This window comes from Perissodus microlepis, chromosome 1, assembly GCF_051167445.1.
Source record: "Perissodus microlepis isolate ML-2025 ecotype Zambia chromosome 1, ASM5116744v1, whole genome shotgun sequence".
Taxonomy (NCBI): domain Eukaryota; kingdom Metazoa; phylum Chordata; class Actinopteri; order Cichliformes; family Cichlidae; genus Perissodus; species Perissodus microlepis.
The window spans coordinates 40,621,932-40,639,231 of record NC_140461.1 but is presented as its reverse complement, the minus strand read 5'-3'; the positions used below and the strand labels follow the sequence as shown (position 1 = coordinate 40,639,231).

The 17,300-nt window shown below is 47.9% G+C and overlaps 1 protein-coding gene and 2 long non-coding RNA genes across 11 annotated transcripts in view; 1 reads left to right on the top strand and 2 right to left on the bottom strand.

The window, feature by feature from the left end:
• Positions 1–17,300, top strand: part of LOC146394302 (uncharacterized) — a 132,398-nt gene that overhangs the window by 4,363 nt on the left and 110,735 nt on the right. For 3 of the 9 annotated variants that reach the window (XR_014799881.1, XM_084923985.1, XM_084923977.1), the window contains exon 1: positions 10,788–11,168. The exons of 2 other annotated variants lie outside the window; for them this stretch is intronic. Coding sequence is in view for 2 of the 7 variants with exons in the window: in XM_084923985.1 (XP_084780111.1) it covers positions 10,788–11,168 (381 nt within the window). In the remaining 5 variants the exon portion in view is untranslated. Of the gene's footprint in view, positions 1–10,787; positions 11,169–15,859; positions 16,118–17,300 lie in introns of those variants that run through there. 4 more of the 9 variants (XR_014799886.1, XR_014799887.1, XR_014799884.1 and 1 more) reach the window with 4 other exon arrangements.
• Positions 4,898–6,854, bottom strand: LOC146394305 (uncharacterized). Its single transcript, XR_014799892.1, has 3 exons — positions 6,369–6,854; positions 5,508–6,271; positions 4,898–5,336 (listed from the first exon to the last, which is right to left on the bottom strand). It is a non-coding gene; the product is annotated as an uncharacterized LOC146394305 (long non-coding RNA).
• On the bottom strand, positions 8,069–10,623 carry LOC146394304 (uncharacterized). The gene is made up of 2 exons (XR_014799894.1): positions 10,534–10,623; positions 8,069–9,014 (listed from the first exon to the last, which is right to left on the bottom strand). It is a non-coding gene; the product is annotated as an uncharacterized LOC146394304 (long non-coding RNA).

Genomic DNA, 17,300 nt, shown 5'->3' with positions numbered 1-17,300 from the left:
GTGGACACACCGAGCCCTGGTTCGACTCAGATACCAACACACCAACGCAGACTCAGAGTGGGGTGGTGTTTTTACAGTGTTTATTTTACAACACGTGGAGTCACTGAGCAGCTTCTGCTTCTCCCTTTAAATCTGATCTCCACTCATCACAGCAGCTCTCACCACCATCCTGAAACCTCCCCTTTCTCTCCTGCTGCTCTCCTTCTGTTACAAATCAGCCCTGACACTCATCTCCACCCGCTCCACCCTGCCTGCACTCACTTCTTCATCTCTATCTGGATGGTTGACTCCAGGTATTAAACTCCTGCAGCGACACTATCTCTGTGTTGCACCTCTCCACCTCTCATTCACGCATGGTCCGTTTTCCTTTTACGGACTTTCATTCCTCTTCTCTCCCCAGCATACCTCCACCTCTCCAGGCTCTCCTCCACCTGCTCCTCTTTCTCGACCTCATCTGTCAGCGCTGCAAACAAGAAGGAGCTCAGAGCAGATCCCTGATGTACTCCCACCTTCAACCCACCTGTCTCTCCTACCACACACGTAATCGTGCCATCAGTATCAGTGCACCTGCTTTCCTCATCATCCTCCAACTCTCCAAAATCATCGTTACCAGTCTGGTTAAAGTCCACCGCCCCCTCTCCTGGACATCTCCACACCTCCACATGTATGTCACCAGGACCAACCGCCGTCCCACTCGTCATAGCTGCCCTCTCTTCATCATTATTACTCCTCCGCCCGTCCTCCTCTCACTCTCATTTGCTATTCATGAGCTGCTCAGTACTCCTTCCATCTCCTCCACAGACTCTCTTCTTATATCATAATCTGGGATTTTGCAGAATCTCTGTTTGTTGTTCACAGCTGGCTGAGACTCAGATTCCTTCCTTTGTCTTTAATGAATGCATGTGGCGCAGCAGCATTAGCTTCCTGAATGCACCGACTCTTCACGCATTCTGCATTTACACATGCTGCAGGTCAGCTGTGATATGCAGATTTCTGAAAACCACCCCTGTCTCTCAACACGTGCCCCACCCTCCAGTACCCCGAGCAGACTGATGGAGGATGCCTCCCTTACATCGGAGCACTTAAGGAAATCCCCAATCAGAACATACTTCAGATAAAAGGGTGAAAAAAACGGTGATAAATAGAGTTTTTACAGCAGTCTGCAGCTTTTGGCTCACTGTACAGACACTGAGCTCATCATCTGAAGCTTTGGTCATGTTTGATATGAACATGCACACCTGGAACAGGAGAAATATGCCAAAAAACAAAGGAAAAGAACTGGTTCGGTACATGCAGCGTGCAGGGTTGGGCTGCCACAGCTGGAACAGTATGAAAGGCTTTTATTGGAGCAGTCTGACACATTTACATATCAGCTTCACTCACATCAGCTCTCCTACACAGCTCTGGGATCAGCGAACATTACATCAGTCACGTGACCGGTTAGAGTCCATATTTGTGTTTCATGTGTTTATGAGTGTCAGAGTTAGCTGTGTCGCTGACTCAGGCAGCAGGAATCGAGCTCAAAGTGAGCATTTAATGCAGGTTAATGAGGAGAACGTACAAAAGCTCAAGACACAAAGAGCGAGGCTGGGAATGCAAAATCAGAGAGCGATACACCGATCAGCCTTAACACGCTGACAGGTGGAGTGAATGACACTGATCTGCATCCTGGCACCTGTTAGTGGGTGGGACATGTCAGGGAACAAGAACCCGTAAAATGATGGGAGAAGCAGGAGAAATGGGTCAGTGTGACAGTTTGGGTCAGAACATGTAGAAAACTGCAGATTTGTCAGATGTCTTTATAGATAAAGAAACTTTTTTCACCCCCAGCTCACGAAAGCTTTGGGGAAAGAAACCCACATTTCACCCGAAATATCGCACTCGGGAGGAGATGTCTCATTTGTTCTCTTCTAAGTGCTGTCATTTGTGATGTTTGCTGTCGTTTCTCTTGACAAGTGCATTTTGACACCTGGTATTTGGTTCATAACAAGCCTGTGAAGCAGCCACAAGGAGAAAGATGTGCAGTGCTGCCTCGGCCGGGTTATTTTGGTGTGATTTCTGTGCTGTCGAGTGGCTTTCAGCCTGTATTTGTGTTCCAGAGTGGCTGCCGGAGCTAATGACTGCATCGCTGGTGGGCCAAACTGCCCATTAGTCCTCCAAGGTGAGCAGAAGCAGGCATTTTTGTAATGCCTTCCCTGCTGCCGTTGCCTAAAAAGCCGCGTCTGATGTTCTGCATGAGAGACAAATCCCATTTGTGTCCCGGGCAGTGGGCCTGGATCCGCCCAGCTTACAGTCAACACTGACACCCGTCCAGTAATCACCTTACGGTGTGTTCACACCGAACGCGATGGACGCGAACAAAACGCCCCAAACGCCCCTAATTTGACGCGTGCACATTCGCACCTCAACGCGTGTCCAAGAAAAATCCATATTTGACGCGCGTGAACCGGAAATGTGGGAGGAAGTTGTGCCAGACGGTATCTTTGCAAGATGGCAGCTGTCGAGCTAGCGCTTGAAGAGAGAGTCTCCCTTCTCTATGCACTGTGGAGAGCGGAGCAGCGGCGTAAAAGACGTCCTCGCCGTACCTGGGTCCATCAGGTCCTCCAGAGGCGTGAGCAGTTTGGTGAGTTTCACCATTTGCTCCAGGAGCTGCGCCTGGATGACGGCCGATTCCAGCGTTATCACCGTCTCTCACTCGGCCAGTTTGAGGACCTGCTTTCCTGCGTCGGTCCCAGAATCGCCCGCCTAGACGCCAATTACAGGCGCTCAATCCCACCTGCAGAGCGCCTGTCCATCTGCCTGAGGTTAGTAAAAGTATTTAATACGGTAGTCCTTTATTGATACCTGTGCTAATATATGCTAAACCATCCATCTATACACTGCTAACATGGATGTGCTATGCTAACAGTGAATGCTCTCGGTGTTTACTGAGAGCAAACTGTGGTACGGAGACGACTGTTTATAATATTTCTAGTGATGCTCAGAAGCTCTCATCAAGTCCCGATTTAATTCGATTTATTCTGTTATCAGTGTTTGCAATGATAGCATGGCTGTGGTGTCCTATCAATGTATGCGCTCGGTGTTTGCTGATATCAAACTGTAGCATTAGGACCACTGAGTTAACCTTTGTAGTGATACTCACTCCTTTTTATTTCGACCTGGTTTAATTCTGGGATAGTTGAATATTTGTATATAATCACCGCAGACTGCTTTAGATTATATCTAATATATATCATGTAATTATCCTTATAATTACAAAATGTTTTATGTAAGATTTATGTTTTGTAATTTTGGAATTTCAATAATGTATTTTGTAACTGCAGTACACATAATACTCATTTTAAACAATTTTGTCCAGGTTCCTTGCCACCGGGGACTCCTTCAGGACCATCGCGTTCAGTTTTCGAGTCGGTGTGTCCACGGTGAGCCAGATCATCCCCCAGGTAGCGACGGCCATCTGGGACTGTCTAGTGGACGATTTCATGGCTGTGCCTTCAACTGAAGACTGGCGGTCCATCGCAGAGGGATTCCAGGAGCGCTGGAACTTCCCTCTCTGCTGTGGAGCTCTGGATGGGAAGCACGTCCAGACGAAGGCACCCCCCAACTCAGGATCCATGTTCCACAGCTACAAGGGAACTTTTTCCATTGTTCTCCTTGCGGTTGTGGATGCAGAGCATCGCTTCCGCGTCATTGATGTTGGGGGGTACGGGAGGACCAGCGACGGTGGTATTCTGGCCAACTCCACCTTTGGTCAGGCTCTTCGGGCTGGGACTCTCCATCTGCCTCCTGACCAGCCTCTACCTGGTGGAGAACACCGTGGAGCCCAGCCCCATGTCTTTGTGGCTGATGAAGCGTTCCCTTTGCGGCGTGAGCTCATGAGGCCTTTCCCTGGACGCCTCCTCCCTTTAGAGAAGAGGATCTTTAACTATAGCCTTTCCAGGGCCAGGATGATAGTGGAGGGTGCCTTCGGTATCCTCTCCTCACAGTGGAGGTTGTATCGGCGCGCCGTGGAGCTCCGTCCTGAAATTGCGGAGAAGTGTGTGAAGGCAACTTGTGTTCTCCACAATTTTCTGCGCTGTGTGGACGAGAGAGGGGCGCCTGCTGTGAGCGGTGTGGCACCTGCTGTGGTGGAGCCGTTGCAAGGCCTGGGACGTATGGCAGCAAACAACTCCTCCAGAGAGGCTGTCCTGGTGAGGGAGGAGTTCATGGCCCACTTCTCGGCGGAGGGAGCTGTGTCTTGGCAACCAAGAGTAGCCTGTTTGAAGTCCGAGTGACTTCCCCACAACGGCTCTTTTAAGAGCCACCCACAAACCTCTAAAGAGTGTTCCTGTCTTTTTAAATTTTTCTTAATAAATGGAGCTCTACTCCAAAATAAACTAACCTCTTTTTACTCTCTTAAGTAACTTGTCTTCACTATGTTCCTATATACAGTGTGGTGCAAAAGTTTGGGCAACCTTATTAATAGTCATTATTTTCCTGTATGAATCGCTGTTACAGTAAAAAAATGTCACTTACATATTTCATATAGGAGACACACACATTGATATACACTAAATATTTATTTTATTTCTCTTTTTTTGTGTTGCCAATTCATGCATCTGCTTGATTTAGTTTAAACAGTTATTGCACACTTTCTGTAAATCCAGTGAACTGCATTTCACTTCTCAAATATCACCGTGTGTGTCTCCTGTATGATGTATTTAACTGACAATTTCTATTGTGACAACCAACGATTTGTACAGGAAAATAATTACTTTTCACAATGTTGCCCAAACTTTTGCATCCCACTGTATTAGTATGTTTTATTATTAGTATAATATGAAATAAATTCTACTTGTGTCAAGTCGGGTGCCAATATTTGCTGTGTAGTAGAACAGAGACATTTGTCATTATAAATGTTTATTTGATAAAATATATAAATTCAGTAACAAAAACATTAAATATATGAAATTTAAGTATTTACAGAGAGACAGGAATAAAAAGGACCCAGCTTGGAGTGGAAGAGCCTCAGGGAGAAGGAGGAGAAAAATAAGAACATTGTTTCTGCCCTGGAGAGCCTGCTGCCTCATCAGAAAACTGCTGATCATTAGGGTCCAATGTTTCCAAATTTAACACAGCTGTGCTGTTTTCAAAAGCTAATTTATCAATGTGAAATTTCACAAATTCTCGTGTCTGAGGCGGCATGCTCTCCAGAGCAGGAACAAGGCTGAGGAGAAAATATTCTGTTGGAGACGGGCGTGGCCTCTTTAGGGACCCCAGGATGGCCAGCTCCACCGCCGATGGACCGTCCTGGGACCCGTCCCTCGCCCGCCTTCGAGCTGTCCTCCTCTGTGGGCCTGTAAAACACAGCACAAAACAACACAAAGTAATGAGAAGGCTGCTACTAGATTTTCATTTTCAAAATTGAAAAAAAACAGGATATGAACAGATTGGTTGTAGATATTTAGTAAAGGTGATCACAAGGGGATTCAAGCAAGTAAAAAGCTATCAGTGCTTGATGTTCATACCTGTGGGTGCAGCAGCAGGAGCTGAGGGACCAGGGTCTGGGGAGCCAGGAGAAGAGACAGGGGAGGACTCTGCTGCATGATTACTTGACTCTATCAAGACAATATTAAATGTTAACAGGTTGAAGACAATAGTCATAGAGAATATTATATTATTATATACTTATATACTTATTATTATATACAGTGGTCTCTCATTTATTGCAGCACATGAACAGTAGTCACAGTTCTCACAAGTTGATTCTCAAAGTGCAAACCTTAACCCTGACCCTATATGCACTATCTACCTGAGCTCGTCCCACACCTAATTAGATTGGGAGGATACCTACCACTCTGGACTGGAGTAATGGTTCCTCTATTTCAGAGCGAAAAGCTCACTGCAACTTCAGCTAATGTTGAAGCAGAGTTCAAGAACATTAAACATGGTCTGTTCAAGCATGAAAATCTCCCTATAAGGATAGATAAATTCATTGCACGTCATCTTGGTTTTATTGAAGGGAACATGCGGATCTGTTCTGCAAAACAAATACGAAAAGAAGCAGAGGTTGCCAGACAGGATGGTACAGTGAAGCGTCAGGATCCACACAAAGCCTTTGTGGAGCAGGAAGTGGATGATAACCCCTCTCAGGAGCCCAAAATTGACACAGACATGGACATTGAAGAAACAGCAGCTTTGGAAAACTGGAGAGGCCTTGCAGTTCCACCAAAGAAGAGGAAATTGACCTCATACCGCTCCCCTTGTCCTGAATGGCTCCACTCAGATCCAGCTGTGAAAAAGAAAAAAGTAAAGCTAGGGCTGTTAAAAAATGGAAATAATCAACAACCAGTAAAACTTGGCAAAGGACAACACTGTGTCATGAACACCTGTGCCTTTGATGCCTTCTGTCAAAGTCTGTGCTGCGCTTACTGTGACAGTCTGCTCAAAACATGTTGAATAGTTCAGAGGAGAATAAAGTATTCCAGCTTGTGAAATCCCTTGCTTCAAAGGGTGTCACTCAACATGCCTATTCATTGAGGGCAGAGGTGCTGAGCTCAATATTCTGCCCTGTTCAGTTGAAGACTGGTGTTCATCGTGTTGATGCACAGTGCCATGTGTCCACAGTAATTCAAAAAACAATGACGGAAAATCCAAGTGTTCACTTCACAAGACAGTGTACCTCCCAGTACTGCAAACTTTACACACCAAACACAAGGCAAATACCTTTTGTTTCCATTGATCTGTCAGTCCTCTCAGCTTCTGGCATAGCTCACCTTCAGTCTGCTGTTGAACAAGGGCTCAACCTTCCAGCATCGCCATGCCTAAGACCAATCGAAAGTCCTGATGCATCTCCAACAGCATTTTAAAAAGATTCATCAGGAAAGCAACTTTGCACAGGGACTGTTTGTCACAGTTTCACCCTGAGAGAGCTTGTATGGATTGACACAGACCTTGGAAAATGCTCTACAGAAACTCTGGAGCACAGTTTCACAGTCCAAAAAGGTTTTTGCTTACTGAATTCCCATCCACTCTGCTACTTCAAGGAGAGAAATTCACACTGAAAGCAGTCATTGCATTTCAGGAGGGCCCAACATCAGAAACACGGGCATTATATGACATTCTGTAACAGGACCCCGTACATCTGGGAGATGTATGATGACCTAAGAAAGGATGTAACCATAGCATCTGAAAACACCAGCGTATGTCCGCACGCTGTGCTCTACACAAAGGAATGATGGCAAGATTTCATGAAAGAAAGTCCTTTTCTAGTTTGTGAGTTAGATGGTGGAAATAGCTGTTATTTTTCAGTTATTGTACTAGACTTGTGAGGCTCAGACACTTCCATGTATTTACCTTTTCTAACAGGAAACATATATACTACATTGTTCTCGTAGTTTTGTATTTTGTTACCAGCAAATAAAGTTTTTTCTCCAACAGAATGCATTAATTATTTTAAATGCTATATTTAACCTAGTTTTTAAATAAGTTATAGCAGTTTGATTACTAGGTTTAAGAGTGTGATCATAAGAAAAAAATATCCAATGCTGGTTAATATCTCTCAATTTTTTTACAGTAAAGAAAGTGGCTGGTTGAGCTTTAGAAACTTTTGGTAATATCTTTAAAATGAAAGCGGCACAAACGACAATTTTAGCAGCACAAACACAGCACAAACCTGTGACATCAACTTTTGTTTGATTTGGGTGATGTGGGGGGCTGGTTGACCTTTTGACGTTTGCATTTCATTAATATCTTTAAAACAGAGGCGGCACAAACGACAATTTTAGCAGCACAAACCAGCACAAACGTAGCACAGTTGATTGACACCAGTTTTGTTCGATTCCATTAATGTGGGGGGGGGCTGGTTGACCTCTGATGACCTCTAGAAATTTTCTTGAATATCTTTAAAATGATAGCAGCACAAACGACAATTTGTGCAGCACAAACGGTTGATACCACTTTTGTTGGATTTGAAGAAGGTGGGGGGGCCAACTTCACTCACATCAAAGGATGGACTCTTTCATATAATACTAATGTTTCACAAACCTGTTGGCAAGGAGGTGTATCAGATTAAAATATGACGAGGACATTCATGCACGCTTTTATTTTTTTGGTTCATGACGTTTCCTTCGGCTCCACCATCAAAATGAAATGTTGTCTTTTTCAAAGGACCTGATTAAAAAAAGACAAATCTGCAGACCACACTGATGTTTCCCATGATGAAACCTGTTAAATGAACAATATTCAGGTGACTCTGCTTTGTTGTTTGTTCTGCTCAGAACTTTAGTGTTTCTCTGATGCGACGAACACGACGCCCTCCAGGGGCCGCTGGCACTTATTCTTCTGGAACTCTTGCTAACCGTGTGCATTTGAGCCATAAGATCTCCATCTGCAGAAACCTCTGCTTCTTAATGAAGCGCTCATCAGGAAAAATCAATCTGCTGCCGGCTCCGGGCCCTTAGTAATGAAAAGAATACGTCTGTTTCATATCGAGACTGGGACTGTGTGGCTGCAAACAGTTTAACACGTCCACATCGAGCACTGAGAGTCGCTGTGTCATGTAGTAGGACTTGATGCAATAAAGTTTCAGATGCATTATAAACAGACGTGGCTTAAATTAAGTAAAGTGTAATAAAGCTGTGAGTGTTCAGCTGTCGTCATGAGGAAGAGTATGTCACTGTTTTTACAGGATAACGAAGGTTCACTTGTTTGAAAGTCTGCTGACATCTCTCCCGTGAAGACGGAGAGACGAAGAAGAGCTTTGTCTGCAGAGGAAGAAATGGCTGATGAGTCTGGTCGCTGTGGACTACCCTGCTGGTAATTATGGGATGTCTGCTGGAAGTCTCAGAGATATGATGAGGGGAAAATCCATTCGGTGTCCACCTCGTCCTTTGGGGGACGGGTGGAGGTGAACGTTGGGTCGCAGGCAGACTGTGACATTTGCGGGCGCTCTGGGCTCTACGTCCTCCTGAACATGAAGGAGGCTTCTCGTCTGCCCCCACTTTAAAGGACGACTTCCTGCATCTGTTGTTTTCCTGTAGAAGAAGAGACAAAGAGTTGGAGACAGAAATGGTTAAAAACAAACTCATGGGAAGGCGTCATGGTGGGATACTGAGACTGTGACATTTGAGGCTCGTTGTTGATGAAGTGGAAATTACACGGTTAAACTTTTGGTGAATCCAGACGTGGTGAGTCATCTTATGACTTTCACAAGAGTGATAACGTTCATGTCAGAGTTTTGCGTCCCTATAGAAGTTACGTCTTTCCTTTTGTTCAGCTGCTCTGCAGTTACAGCGTCTCAGAGAGAAAAGCCCTTTTCACTTGTAACGACTACAGCCGATATCCTGGAGGTGCCGTCTGCCTGTCTGTGAGGAGAGTGGCTTTCTGGGGTGAATCCTCCTCTTTGCTGAGGTCCTACATCACAGAAGGGCCACGCTGGTCTGAGTGGAGCCTTTAGGACCACAGTGAGCTCAGTCTGTGGGTGGTGCTGGGTGCTTTGACTCCACAACGACACCACAGCTGCTTGTCGATGGTGCAAAATGTCCTTCCTTATCTGGAGAGCTGACACAGTTTGTGAAGCTCTGTTAGAGATCAGAAGAACACAGCTGGGCGGCCGTGCCTACTGCAGCGATGTCCTCCATCTCAAAGGATATTCCTTTAAACATGTGTCTGTGTTTATTCATCTTCATCTCCTGAACAGTTTTTCTGCATGAAGGCTAACCTGCAACAGCTGTCAAACTGACCATCTGTTATCAGTTGTTGCCACACCCATAGATAAGGTTAGCCCTCTTCCACATCCTCGTATTGTGAAATGACCTGCGTTTGTTTAGATTTTTGTTGTCACGCTGAGCAGACTGACACCCTGCATGCTGCATGTGAAACCAGCAGAGGTTTTACATGCGCTGACTGTGCGCTCTTCTTTCTCTTTATTACAGATCAGAACGTATCGTATGCACATGCTGGGTGCAGTTTGTAAGCAGCGGAAAAGCTAGCACTCACTGAATCCTACAGTTTGATGAATAAAGAGTTTGTCTCTTTCAGTCTTCTGGTTGTGCAGATGAACACACTCCATGTTTTTATTCTTGGTTCTGCTCGAGCAGCTTTGCACGAGTCAGATTATCAAAATAATATCTCTGTCATGGTCCTGGGTCGGTGACCCAGCGCTTTTAGTTTGTTATCATTTTCTAGTTTATCATGATGATGATGATGATTATTATTGTTTGAGTTCTATGTGTTATGTTTGGTCTGCCTCTGAGCCTGCGTCTGTGTCCCTGTCTGTCTATGGTGTCACCCCGTCTGTTTGTGAATCTGTCTGTTTAGTTCTGTGTCTTGTTTGGTTCCCCTGTGTCTGAGTTTCCTGTTTTATTGTGAAGGTCTCTGTCTGATATGAGTGTGTTCTGTTTACGTTTCCCCTGTCCCGTCAGCTCTGATTCCTCCCAGCTGTGTTGCCCTCCTGTCTCTCATCCCCTGATTACTGGTGTGTGTATTTAAGCCCTGTGTGTTCTCCTGCCTGTTGCCGGTTCGTCTGTGTTACTTCGTGTCAGTCTGCGTTACCCTGAGTTCCACGGTGTCCTGTTCCTCGTCTGCGTCTCTCTGCTTCTCATCCCTTTGTTGTATGCTTCCAGGTCTGTTATTTTAGTTCTCCCAGTTTAGGTGTCTTCAGTTATTTGTCATGCCCCACTGCTTGTCTGCCACTACACCTTTGTAAATAAACCTCATTAGCATCTCATCCACTGCTTGCATCTTGGGTCCTTCTTCCAACTCCACACGGCTCGCCTCGGCAGCCGTGACAGTACGAACCGGCCACAATGGACCCAGCAGCATTCAACCCGCCCGAGGAGCTCTGGGAGGATATTATTTATTCTGTGGACCGTCTAATTACTTTATGGCTGGGGCATGAGGAGAAGGGATTCCGCCAAGCCATAGCTAATCGATTGGAGCGACTGGTTTCCGGTCTCCCCTGGCTGCTCAGCTCACTCCACCCACTTGTTCATAATTTCTTTCTGAACGAGCTGCACCTTCACCCCCCTACCGCTCGTCTGCTCAGCCCACCGGAGGATATGCAGTCAGAACTGCCGGATGTGGAGTTACCCGGCCAGTCGGAGCGTTCTCCGAGGAGGAAGCAACGTTCGCGTCGTAGACGCCTCACCCCACAGCCGGGTGGTGGGACTTCGGAACCGCCGGCTGTGGTGAGTGAAAAAGACACTCTTTCTGTTTCACCAGACTTTGGGACTGTTAATTCTGGGGCTGTGTTTATTCAGTTAGCCGCCCGGCCTCAAGCGCAGTTAGCCGCCCGGCCTCAAGCGCAGTTAGCCGCCCGGCCTCAAGCGCAGTTAGCCGCCCGGCCTCAAGCTCAGTCTCCAATTCCACCACCGTCGTCGTCCCAACCATTATTTCAGTCACCCTCAGTTCAGCCTCCTGTTCAGCAGCCACTAGCCCTGCATCCTGTGTCACTTGCTACTCCGGTACGACAAGCTCAGTCAAATCAATCTGAAAGGAACTGTGTTTCATCCGTTTGTTCTAAGCAGAGAGACAAACCTAATAATAATGTAATCATTCCTAAAAAGCTGGCTAGTTCAGAGACTGACGCACTCCAGGGCCTCCCCAGAGGCTGAGTTTCAGCCCTCAGCCCACTCTGGACCCCTGGAGGCTAGGAACCCAGCTGAGGACTGCACCCGGCTGTCACTGCCTGAGCAGAGTCAATGCTCTGCGCAGCTGCAGTCTGCTATGTGTTTGCCAGGGGCCACCGTGCCTGCTGGTTCTGTTCTGTCCCTGCCAGAGGCCCGCGTGCCTGCTGGTTCTGTTCTGTCCCCGCCAGAGGCCCGCGTGCCTGCTGCTTCTGTTCTGTCCCCGCCAGAGGTCCCCGCACCTGCTGGTTTTGTTCTGTCCCCGCCAGAGGTCCCCGCACCTGCTGGTTCTGTTCTGTCCCTGCCAGAGGCCCGCGTGCCTGCTGGTTCTGTTCTGTCCCTGCCAGAGGCCCACGTGCCTGCTGCTTCTGTTCTGTCCCCGCCAGAGGTCCCCGCACCTGCTGGTTTTGTTCTGTCCCCGCCAGAGGTCCCCGCACCTGCTGGTTCTGTTCTGTCCCCGCCAGAGGTCCCCGCACCTGCTGGTTCTGAGACTGTGTCAGCTGGAGGGCCCGAGGAGCCCGTCCAGCTTCCTGCCTCGTCAGCTGGGGGGCCCGAGGAGCCCGTCCAGCTTTCTGCCTCGTCAGCTGGGGGGCCCGAGGAGCCCGTCCAGTCCCATGACTCGTCAGCTGGAGGTTCAGGAGAACCTAGCCAGCTTCCTGCCTCGTCAGCTGGAGGGCCCGAGGAGCCCGTCCAGCCGCCAGCTGCAGCCTCACCCACGCCGCCGGCAGCAACAGCAGCTTCATCCACGCCGCCGGCAGCAGCTTCATCCACGCCGCCGGCAGCAGCAGCAGCAGCAGCTTCAGCATCCTCAGCGTCGCCTGGTCCAGCTTCAGCATCCTCAGCGTCGCCTGGTCCAGCCTCAGCATCCTCAGCATCCTCAGCGTCGCCTGGTCCAGCTTCAGCATCCTCATCATCAGCTTCGCCGGGTCCAGCTTCCGCTTCCGCTGCCTCATCCTCGCCTGGTCCAGCTTCCGCTGCAGCAGCCTCCTCATCAGCATCATCAGCGTCGCCTACAGCAGCCTCCTCATCAGCTTCATCAGCGTCGCCTGCAGCAGCCTCCTCATCAGCATCATCAGCGTCGCCTGCAGCAGCCTCCTCATCAGCTTCATCAGCGTCGCCTGCAGCAGCCTCCTCATCAGCTTCATCAGCGTCGCCTGGTCCAGCCTCCGTGTCTTCATCCTCTTCGTCTGGTCCAGCCTCCGTGTCTTCATCCTCTTCGTCTGGTCCAGCCCCCGCATCAGCTCCAGCGTCGCCTGCAGTGGCCTCCTCTTCAGCGTCACCAGTTTCGTTTGGCCCAGCCTCTGCATCAGCTTCGTCTTCGCCTGGTCCAGCTTCGGCCTCCGCCTCAGCTTCACCCGCTTCGCCTGGTCCGGCTTCACCTCCACCTGGTCCAGCCTCAGCTTCTGCCTCGTCTGGTCCAGCCTCCGCCTCGCCTGGTGCCGCAGGGATCACGCCACCTTCAGGTCCCAAACTGCCGCCTCAACGTCATCGAGCATTTGTCAGGCCGCTTGTTGGGCGTCGTCACCACCGTGGCCGCCCTCCGGACTTCTGTTGCCACCCCCGCCTTCCGCGTGGACGACCTCCTACACGTCGCCACTGCCGTCCGCACGGTCGGCCCCCAGAACTGCTTCCTCGCCGCCGTTGCCGTCCGCACGGTCGGCCCCCAGAACTGCTTCCTCGCCGTTGCCGTCCGCACGGTCGGCCCCCAGAACTGTTTCCACGCCACTGCCTACTGCGTGGCCGGCCTCCGGACCTGCCCCACTGCCGCTGCCATTCGCATGGTCGGCCTCCGGAACTGAACTGTTTTGGCCTCCTGCGCTGTCGGCCCCCTGAACTTGGCCATCTGGGCCTTTTTGGACTCTGTCCCTCCGTCCTGGGCCTCGGCAGCCGTGACAATCTCTTTATCTCATTCTGCACCTTTGTATCTGAAGCCATCAGGCACGCCTGGTCTTCATATCCTCGAGGGAAAAAGGGAAAAGCCAGCCTGTGTTCAGAGGAGGAGCCAATCCTTGCTTTTGAAAGTTGTTAATCCAGTTAACCCTGGAAACAGAGCAGCTCAGATCACCCTGACATCATGCCTGTGATGAGTGGACGGACACTTCTGCACTCATATTTGAGTTGTCTAATGATTCCATATCCTAAAGTCGTACAGGATGTAAATCTCTCCTGTTACAAGTGTAGTAAAAAGGTTCTGTGTAGCTTCAGGGAACCAAATGTAGATCAAATAGAAAGCGCTGGACGGGCTCATTAATGTCAGATATTACAGATGTTATCAGTACGGCTCCTTTTCTTCCCCTCAGCAACAGCAGATCATTTCTTTGCCGTGAACTCTCGCAGCTGACTGCTGTTATTTGTGGTTTGTTTGGTCGCGTAATAATAATGAAAATAATGAGTTTACCTGGCCGGAAATGCATGAAATCAATCGACGGTGCGCACAGACACAGATGTCTGAGATATCGTTCTCGCACTGGCCTCATACTCAGATGATTTCAGAAGCAGCTCTGCAGATTGACGCCGTTTGTGTTAATGACTGAATTTTGAGATTTACCTTCATCACCTGCAGGCTCATGATATCACTGATGTCACTAACACTGGTAGCATTGATTGGCTGTTGTGCCAGAGGGACCCACAGCACAGTGTTACGGGTGCAGGTTTACAGAGAGCACAAAGTGTGCAGTAATTAAAACTCATCTCGGCTGCCTCGGGCATCCTTCTTCATCACCCGGATCCTCCCTCAGCACCACAGCCCTCTCTTTCCTAAACCTCGATCATACTTAGCTGTGGGTCAGAGCTTCTCCACGGCCCCCTCCCACTTCCCCTGTAAAGCCCAGAACTGCTGCGGAGGCAGAAGTGGAAGCCGGTTTGTGGGGAAATCTCCCAGCGGCTGGCTGTAATCAGCGTTCCTGCTGCCTTGCTGCATCCTCCCCTGTGGATTTATCGGTCTGGAAAAGCTTTGGGACGCTAACATTAGGCACCGGCTGAGATGGAGTCCAGCCCAGAGACCCAGAAATTCAATTCTAGCAATTGGAGCAAAAGCACGGCACAATGTCTCGGCTTGATAGTGGCTGATATGCTGACCTCAGGTCTGCTCCGGGGCTCACCGCTCGCTGAATCTGAAATTTATACCGTCTGTATCTGGCTCATCTGAATAAATTGAAGCGGTTAGTGGAATTGGGTTTGTTGAACTCCTGACAGATCTCTGAGAAGCTGCTTTTCGACATAAAGAGGCGTCCCCGAGCACACACGGAGCATCACTCTCTGACTCTTGTTGCTCTTTGAAAGCAGCAGCCTTTGTTTCGTGCCCGCTGCAGTCTAATAACCCCAATAAGTGTTTGTTTATGATAACCTGCCTGGTCTGTTGCCACGGCTCGTTACAGAGCTCCTTCTGCATGTCGGGCACCGCCACGAATACCAATGCGACAGAGAGATGTGCCGCGTTAACTCGTTTGTCACCGCGTCAACAATATTAATGCCTTTCCTACAGACTTGATAAAGACCGCTCCCCCGGCGGAGTTTAATGTGCTGGAGTGCAGTTGTCGCCACGGCGGCATGGACACCGGGTTCCTCAGACCGGCCCCGAGAACCACAAACCTCTCGCTTTCTTTAAGTTAGATGTCGTCATACTGCGAGATCTTTGTTTTTGAATCTTCAGCTTTAGTTTTCATGTAAAAGGAGCTAAAAATGGAAAAAAACCTTTTATGATGGCAACAACAAACAAACGACAGAGAAATGGTATTTTGCCAATATTTTTCAGATTTGGTGTTTTTTTTTTCTCCAAATTCACTTAAAATAAGAACTGAAACTGTTAACAAGTGTGGCTCAGGATGCAGATTTTACATTTTTGTGTTGTTATTACGCCTGCTTTTGATAAATTACTGACAAATGTCTGAAAATGAGGCGAGAGAAACGAGAACTTGACAGCCACTCACAGCTTGTTTCAAGTAAACACTTCTTTGTTAGTAGGCCTGTATTTATCTGAGTTTTCTACCCATGAAAAGCAGCTGTGAGAATGTACAGTGTGTGTGGAGAGTCCTTCCTTTTATTAAATGTGTCATAATCAAAAGACACGATTATTGATTTTAGTAGCTCATCAAAGCTGCTGATACTGAGTTTGTGGAGAGTCTTTAGGGGATGTTCTTGACCATAAACTGTGTTTTGAGCCTCAAGCTGATGCTGCTACCAAACAGACTGTTCTTTTTAAGGAAAATTAGATCTTTTAATGTCTCATTTGAAATGTTTCCTTTGTTTTACAGAAGTTTGATTGAATCTGTTATTTCTTTCTGCATCGCTGCCTGGTTTGGTAACACGACTCTGAAGAACAAGGTTGGGACTTTTCAAGACGGGCTTATTGTCCATCTATAACCAGCACTGAGGAAGGCTCATGTTATTGTTAATTGTTCGAACCATCAACTTCACAGTGAGTTTGACATGTTGCCCTCTGGCTGTTGTTTTAGAGCACCTGTGAGGAAGACCAAAAGACTCCAGGTTTCCTTTATCCTGCCTCGTTAATGGTAAATAACCATCTCGTTTTGTGTATTCTTATTGGTGCCCTGGCTGCTAAACTAAAGGCTTTTAAACGTATAGACTGCATGTAAAGCAGAGCTTCCCAAAGTGTGGAGCCCGCCCCCTGGGGGGGGGGGCGCAGAGCCATTGCAGGGGGGGCACGGTATGAAAAGAAAAAAAAAAAGAACTCTTGGACACTGCTAGCATAATGGACAGGTTTTTGACGGGGCTCCCACACAAATGCAAAGCAGGAGATGAAGCATCACTGAATATGTTTTCAAGCCAAAGGCTAGAAAATACGGTAAAGCATGTCTCCCCTTTGGCTTCACCTGCACAAGTGTCATTAATTTGTTCTTTTTAGAGAGAAGCAAGCCATACTTGTTCAGTCTTCTTCTACTTGTACGCTCATGAACTTTAACCTTTAACATGCTAACTGAATTAGAGTCTGAGATGGAGCTCTTGGGTCTCTCTGCAGGTTCACTGAGCACTGTATGATTTGAAGTTGGGTAGACTTGCTAGAACCTCAACTCCTGGAATGATTCTAGCGTTGTGCTAACAATCCAGAATGATATTGGCCTTTAAGGTTTGACACAGAAGTTGCAGGGTAGTTTCTCTGAAGCCTCAAAAAGGCAAAATGAAACTAATATAGTCAAAAAAGTCCAATCAATGTGTTTCCAAAGCTGTCTAGTTTCATAGCTACCCTGTATAGGACCAATATGCCATATATTCTGGATAAATGTACCGTATTTTCACGACCATAAGACGCACCGTACTAAAAGGCGCAGTCTCAGTTATGTGTGCCATTACTGTATTTAACACACACATAAGGCGCACCTGATTATAGGGCGCATACAAGTGTGCGTATTTAAAAATGAAGCGGGAGCAAAACTGAGTTTGGTACTCACATTTTTATTACCGGTAATCGTCATCAATCAAACCCAGCGAAGTCCTCATCCTCTGTGTCTGAACAGCTGCGCTAAATCTCCATCAAACATTCCAGGTTCACTTTCTTCACCGTCAGAGTCACTTTCCGTGCCGTGCGGCTCCTCGGAAATGATGCCGGCTTTTGCGAAAGCTCGAACAACAGTGCCAGCAGACATGTTAGCCCCAGCATCTACAATCCATTCGCAAATTGTGGCGTAACTCGCCCGGCGCTGCCTTCCACTCTTAGTGAAACTGTGGTCTCCATCA